Source organism: Engystomops pustulosus, chromosome 5 (genome assembly GCF_040894005.1).
Source record: "Engystomops pustulosus chromosome 5, aEngPut4.maternal, whole genome shotgun sequence".
NCBI lineage: Eukaryota > Metazoa > Chordata > Amphibia > Anura > Leptodactylidae > Engystomops > Engystomops pustulosus.
In genome coordinates, this window is record NC_092415.1 from 156,945,197 (window position 1) to 156,952,686 (window position 7,490).

Here is a 7,490-nt window from a genome sequence, read left to right on the forward strand (position 1 = left end):
ATCTTGACTCGCCGTTGACTGTTCTCTATCTCTAGTGAACTCTGTGCCTGGGTCATTGCACACAAGAGAGGAACGCCATTGATTCAAAGACTGCAAGCAGGCCAGATTTTACAGGCCAATCATACTGCTAAAGAAGGGACCCAAATTATCCCTGCAAAACTGCAGAATCAAACTGTAATTATGCAGACACCGACTCTAACCTTACAGTCCCTTTTTCTCTCGATTGCAGGCATGCTACACCATGGAACCATCTTTCATACATTTTAAGACATAATCTATTAATTATATGTTAACATTACAAATATACATAAAGAACAAGTGATTATAGTGATAAACTATAAACACTAAAATATATACTTAAATCCTGAAAAAAAAAAAAAAAAAAAAAAGGATTCTCACTGGACCTATAAACAGCATGCAATGATTTACTTCCAGTTTCTACTGGACCTTAGAGGGAAGAAAGATAAAACATTGAAACGTTAAATTAGTGAGAGTCTTCACCTCGTCTGCATGGTGTACATGGTCCTTTAGAGCTTTGGGGCGAAGTTCTGGGCATTTTCAGAGGCCTACCTAAAATATATTAGTGGTAGAAAAGCAAGATGGGAAAAAGGGTGTTGCGATGTTATGATCGTCTTGATAGAAAATTGATTGTAAAAATAAAACTAAAAATTATTATTCTCACTTAGGCACAGCTGCTCTTACAGTATTTGTTTGGTAGTGTTGGCTTAAAGATTTTAGGTACAGCCCATGGCGTAAAAAAAAAAAATAGAACGACAAAGTGAAGGTGTTGTGCATACTACAATTATTTAAACAGGAATTTGTGGAAAGCTGATAGGTCCGCTTTAATGGGAACCCGACTTGTATTAAGCCAAGTTCACACCACCCCTAGCAGGTCCATTCTACACTATGGAATAAAATAATGGACATAAAAGATAAACAGTAAATTGAAGCCGCTCTGCTTACAATCTGTTACCATTGACTGGCAAGTATCCAAGTTTTCTTTAAGACATGTAACCATTATTTATAACGGCAAAAATAGCACTTCAGCCAATTTTATTTTTGCCAGTATAAATAAAGGAAACTTAGTGTAGGGCTCCACTAACCGTGGTGTGCACTTAGCTGCGCTTGTGTATAAAAATCCCACAACGCATTAGATCCAATTACACAGTTGAGAGGACAGTGGGAAGTAATACCTATCACTTCAGAAGTGTGACAGGAACACAATAATGAATCTGTTTCAAAAGATGCAATAAAAGAGAGAAGCAAATAATCTAAAGACATTTTACATAAGTAACTCACCAAACGGCTCAATGAACTGATAGAGCTTTTCTCCAATAGCAATGGCCTCCATGTGCTGGCGCAGGTAATAAAGGATGACAGCCTGGTTGTAATAAAGCATGCTGTTCTCCACATCATCTAAGCTGTCCATCTCATCAACAGCCGAATGGACCTATATACAATTAAATGTACATATTAGAGTATAAGCCGACCCAAATATAAGCTGCGGGCCCCGATTTAACCACAAAAAAATAAAAAATAAAAAATGTATAGACTTAAGTATAAGCCTGGGGTAGGAAATGCCATGGTCACAGCCTCCACCAAGAATATAGCCAGTCACCCCCGTGCCAGGCACATAAAAATAATAAACCCTGAACTCACATTTCCGATCCCCCCCGCAGGTCATCTTCTTTATCCCTTCCTACTGACAGGGGCAGATCTGTGCATGCTGGTGAAGCACAGACTATGACTTTAGATGCTTGCTGACATAGTGTGTGCACGGCCAGTTGCTGCCGGTAGAGATGAAGGGCATCGGAAAGTTGAGTACTAAGTTTATTCTTTTATATACTCAAGTGGTGGTTATTCAGCTCACACTCAAATATATACATTGTATTAGCAATTATCAATAACAATACTTCTTTCTGCAGTCTGCCGTACAAAGCCAACCCAAGCTATTCCCAACCTAGTCAACCAAGTTAGGGACAGCTCCCATCTCCATTAGGTTATTCAGTTATTTTGCTCCACAAACAGGTGTGCTCAAAAATACAAAACAGGTGCAGGTCCTTGTAGCTTTGTAGTAACTGGTAAGACTTGCACATGTTCTGGGTGTTCAACCACACTAGGTTTTGGCTCACAATAACTGAAGGCTTAGATGTGAAATGTTAAATGTATATAACAATGAACAGGACTGCATCACTTACCTCATTTCTGAGTTGATTTAGTGTCTGCTTTAATTGGTCTGTTGTAGTCTGGTTACTTTTATAAAACTCAGTGACGGCCATATTCAGCATTATTTTATAATCATCTTTGTTGATTTCTTTCAGCTCTCCGAGATGCTGAAGACATGTTTCATAGCTTCCTGCCTGATATACACAAAATGCTGCCATTACAAAGGAGACAACGCAAAAATATGCAGGGTCTTTAAACTGATCACTAATACTTCGTATATCGCATCACAAGAAAAATAGACTCCAAATGACTATTGCACGGCGAGTTATTTATTCTTCTAGTTTCTATAAAAGGTATCAGACACACAAAAGATAAAGTATATATGTTAACCCTTAACATGAAAAAAACCATCGTTCATTACATATAAAGGAGCAGTTTGTGATAAAAAAAAAAAAAAAAAATACATAAAAGAAATTACCGTGAATGCCTGGAAAGAACACCTAGACAGCTCCTTCTCTTGATCAGAAATACCAGAGCAGTTAGCAGATCCCTCATTCTTTTCGCTACCTTGTTCTATGGGTAAATAGAAATCACATTATAAAGCTATAAATACAAGGTAGCAGCCCACATGTACAAGTGGCTGTGTGTGTGTCGGCCTTGCTCCAGCATAAGTGAAATTTTCTCAAACAGATAAAGGTGACAAACAAGTGACTGGATTTCAATTATTTCTCATTATTATAAAATCTTAAAACTCAATGAAAATATACACAAATAAAAGGCTTGTGTGAGCTTAAATACTCCACCAGTAACCAAAATAAGCAGATATAAATACTTGCTCATGAGCAGGAATTTTAAATTGTAAGAGGAAGGAGTATAAATATAACAATCTAATATAAATATAACAAAATGTGTTATAATTACTCCTCTCCAGCGCTAAGGTTTAGAGAAAAGGCACCGATCCCCATTTATATAAAGAAGCTTGTCAGTCACCCACCTGCTACAGCCTTCAACTGCTGCTGTAACATTTACACCCCTGTGGATGTGACCTCCCCATGCTAACATGCTGAACTAGAGAGAGGTATGTACAGAACATTTGTAATTTTTATTACACCCTCTTCCATCCTATTTTTTAAAGACATTGGCTTACCTCCTGCTTTATCGGCAGCCATTTTTTACCGAATCCAGATTGTCAGTTTGTGGTAAATGATCTGATGCAATATTTGATTCAGGTCAGCACACAATATTATTTTTGCTACCTGCAAATGAAAATAAAACAATAAGGTATAGTAGTATCTTAGACATTTCCTGCTTCATGGATCTTGGCAGTCTGAAATTTAGTCACTACAAAGTGAAGGTATAGGTGGCTACATACATACAGCTTTCATTGTTCATATCACCAGGCAGAAGTTTAGGTCCCAGAAGGGATGACAATCCTGAAAGAACTTGTGAAATAACTCTAGTAATCTCCAATGATCATCATGCACATGTTCCCCAGGGACAGCTCTGTACATTTGGCAATGGCTGTGCCGGAAGACAATAGTCCCATTCATTCTAATGGCTCTAAGCTAAGTTTAAGATATTATGTAAATCTTAAACTTTCGAAAGCTGAGGGTTCACTAAAACACAGCTTCTTTAGTTAAAGTATATATGTTGATTCAGAGTACAGACTGGACATACAAGGCTTTCCTAAATTATGGACTGCACAGCAATAGATGCAGGGTTAGTAGTATGACTTGGTGGACGCTACAGCTTGCATACTTTAGTACCAATGGACAACAGAGGAAGATTTATCCATGTGTGCTTTGCGATGTGGCAATGGAGAGGTTCCTCATGCTGTTACATGCTAGGCAATCAGATTATGCTTTCCTTGCTTAATGAACCAATTGGTTTCTTATAAGAAAACTGGGAATCTGCATAAGATGTCTGTAGGCTGCCTGCCTTTCTTTCACTGCTCTGCTGATGAGCAAAAATACAGAAATGTGGATGAAGGGAATTCTTTCTTATACAAATCCATGTTTCTATCCTTCAGTTACAGTGTGACCTCTACAATGCATACATACATATATATGTTCTGAAAACTATCCATAAGTATCACTACCACCATAACAAAGTGAAGGTTACAGATAATATGAGGCAGAGACATCAGTGTCCCATAAGTCCTGTCCATGCAGGGAAGTGGAAGAAACCTCAGTATGAGCAGTACATACACAGAACATATAATGAGACACATCCTCCCCTCACCAATGCCCCAGCAGTACACAGGGCAGTATGGGCACAATACATATAACGGAGCCCCGTGCACACAGAAGACCAGCTATGTGCACATGCAGGAAGCTGCTGTCACCCACCGTATATCGTTATAGCTCAACTAACGAGGGCGTTTACACGACATAACTGCCAATACTCGTCGTCCCCCGGGACAACCCTAAGCCGAACACGACAAACTGCTCGCCCGCTCACTGACCACAACAAGAATATAGCCATAACCTACCAGTAAGACAACCCGCCGAGCGGCCCCACAGCTGTGACTCCGCGCCTGCGCTCTCTGCTGCCCGAGCTGACGTACAAATTCTGCGTTTCCGACTTCAAAACGTCACTTCCGTGCTCCCGAACACATACATGATACGTCTCCTTTTAGTAGCCATTTTTGTGAAGCCCAAAAATGTAAATGAATGTATGCGAGGGTGTGTGTGTATATGTATATGTGTATGTATATGTATGTACATATATATGTGTGTGTTAAAAAAAAATCGTATGTGTGTTATGTGTTGAGCCATAATCCTCCTACTATACATCTATCTTTTTCTTAAACGTTCCGTTTCTTTCTTAAACCACACCCTTTTTCCAGCCCCTTAACCCACCCGCAAACTTGGTAAAATAGTTTTTAGTTCCTTTTTTCACTTGCCTTCAAAAATCTATATCTTTTTAATTTTTCCATGTTAAGAGCTGCATGAGAGCTTATTTTCTGCGTAACAAATAGGACTTCTTAGTGATGGTATTTATTATTCCATGCCATGTACTGGGAAGCTGGAAAAAAATCCAATTGTGGTGAAATTGACCAAAAAAACGCATTTGCGCCATTTTTTTGTGGGTTACAAATGATATGTCTAATTTATTCTTTGGCTTTGTATAATCACAGTGATACCAAATGTATGTAGTTTTTATAGTGTTTTAAAACATTTAAAAAAATGTTAACATTGTGTACAATTGTGTAATTAGTTTCGCACTCTTGATGACTCTTGATAACTTTTTTATACTTCGGTCAATTGAGCTCTGTAAGATATAATTTTTGCAAGATGATGTTACCATATGCAGGACAGTAAAACAATGTAATGTTTTATTAAATTTTTTAATATTTTTTAAAATGGCTTAAAAGTTGCATTTCAAACATTTGGGCAATATTTTTCTTTATGTGGTTCAATGCTAGGAATAACCTTTTTATAAATACTACTGTATTTACACATGATTTATTACAATGTGCCAAATTCCGTAGCGCTTTTCAAATCATAGGGGACATATGCAAATATAATATTACATTACTGAGTACAAACAGTCATATGGAACAATAGGAGTGAGGGCCAGGCTCTGGTTTACATTCTATGAGGATGAAAGGGGGGGGGGGGGGGCACAAGAGCTTACATTTTATGAGGATGAAGGGGCTGACACAAGAGGTAAAGAGATTGTACAATGGTCCAGCCATTCTTTATAAGGGAACAATACTAAATAATTTAATAAATACAAAATTGTGCTGCTTGAACCAGCCATCAGCTGCCATCTTATTTACAGGGTCCAAGGTGAAAGTACTGCAGAGAAGCCTGGAGCTTGGTAAGAAATTCGCAGTAAGCCTCAGGTATTACAAAGACATCAGGCTGTCATGGCAACTGATTCCCGCGCCCTGATGACAACATGGGGAGCTATGATTAAAAACAAGATGGCGGTGCCCATGCGCCGCTGGATTTTGTCAATTTGCAAGTGGCAATCAAAGGGTTAACACCTGCGATTGGTTGCTTTTACCCAGTGAGCCCACTTCATACAACCTAAACAGCTCCATGTCATAATAGTATGGCATGGAGTGTTAACAGATTAATGGCTCCCACATAGTACAATGCCCCCTTCGTGTGGCCAACCCCACCCCATGGACTTATATAATTCCACCTAATGCAATTCAGCAACATATAATGAACTCCTTTTAATTTTTATCCCCCACTTTTATTTATCTCCCCAAACGTATAATACCCTAGCTTTCTGTAATCCTGCCACCCTCCTCCTCACTGTGTGGCCCATCTCTTCAACAATGTCGCCTCTGTCCTCCATCCCCTTCAAATTGTGGACACTGTCCTCCACCCCCCTCTTATTTTGGCCCCTGTCCTCCATCCTCCCTCCTATTATATCCTCCTGTCCTCCATCCTCCTATTGCAGCCTCCTGTCCTCCATTGTCCCTCCTATTGTGGCCTCCTGTCCTCCATTCTCTTCATATTGTGGCCTCCTGTCCTTCATTTCTCTTCATACTGTGGCCTCCTGTCCTCCATGCTCTTCATATTGTGGCTTCCTGTCCTCCATCCTCCCTCATATTGTGGCCCCGTCCTCCATCCCGCTCATATTGTGGTCCAATTAATATTTCAAGACTGAAGGCTGCACAAAAAAGATAAATGTGCACTTGCTTTTCTTGGAGCTCCTGGTGTCCTGCACTATGGTCCCTCCAGGCCATACCCGTTTGTTTACCGTCACACAACACCTTAGCACATACAACTTCTGATCGGCCGGGCATATCCACCTGACTCCTGTCCCAGTACTGTAGCAGATGCAGGGACGGAAGACAAGTGGGCATGCCCAGCCACCTGGAAGTTGTCAGCGCAGAGGGGCTGTGTACCTGCAACTACATTTCCTTTAATTATTCCCAAAATGCTTCCCAGGAGCTGTATGTAGTTTACACTTTCAGATTTTTGCATGCAGATTTGTAAACAAATATAACTTCGCCAATATTGTATCCACTTTTGAGAGTTTTTCTTTGCTGAAGCTACTTGCCAATAAAAATCTTCCTTAGCATCAGATAAGGAGGCATGGCCTTACTTCTTCTTAGCTTTGCCCTTGAACTGAGTCTACTTTATACTGCCCTCTCTTCCCTTGATACCTTGTTTTCTCTAATGAAAAAACCCTGTAGCTACTCTAATGAGAATAGCAAGGTCATAGGCTGTACGTACAAGATTTATTTAGTTGACTAGTTGTCTTAATATGGAGGAGGAGCAAAAATGCATGGAATTAGGTGACTGTTGTCAGGATTCAGAGGTAGTGGACCCACTGTACCACCGCAGACGATGACGTAA

At 39.7% G+C, this 7,490-nt stretch overlaps 1 protein-coding gene across 5 annotated transcripts in view; it reads right to left on the reverse strand.

Annotated features, from left to right (window-relative positions):
* Nucleotides 1–4,803, reverse strand: part of CNOT10 (CCR4-NOT transcription complex subunit 10) — a 54,609-nt gene extending 49,806 nt beyond the window's left edge. Inside the window, exons 1-6 of one of the 5 annotated variants that reach the window (XM_072153556.1) lie at nucleotides 4,654–4,803; nucleotides 3,314–3,418; nucleotides 2,645–2,739; nucleotides 2,199–2,360; nucleotides 1,300–1,450; nucleotides 502–570 (exon numbers count right to left, since the gene is read on the reverse strand). In XM_072153556.1, the coding sequence (XP_072009657.1) occupies nucleotides 502–570; nucleotides 1,300–1,450; nucleotides 2,199–2,360; nucleotides 2,645–2,739; nucleotides 3,314–3,335 (499 nt within the window). In that variant the 5' untranslated portion in view covers nucleotides 3,336–3,418; nucleotides 4,654–4,803. The other 4 variants (XM_072153557.1, XM_072153559.1, XM_072153558.1 and 1 more) reach the window with 4 other exon arrangements.
* Nucleotides 4,804–7,490: the final 2,687 nt, after the last annotated feature.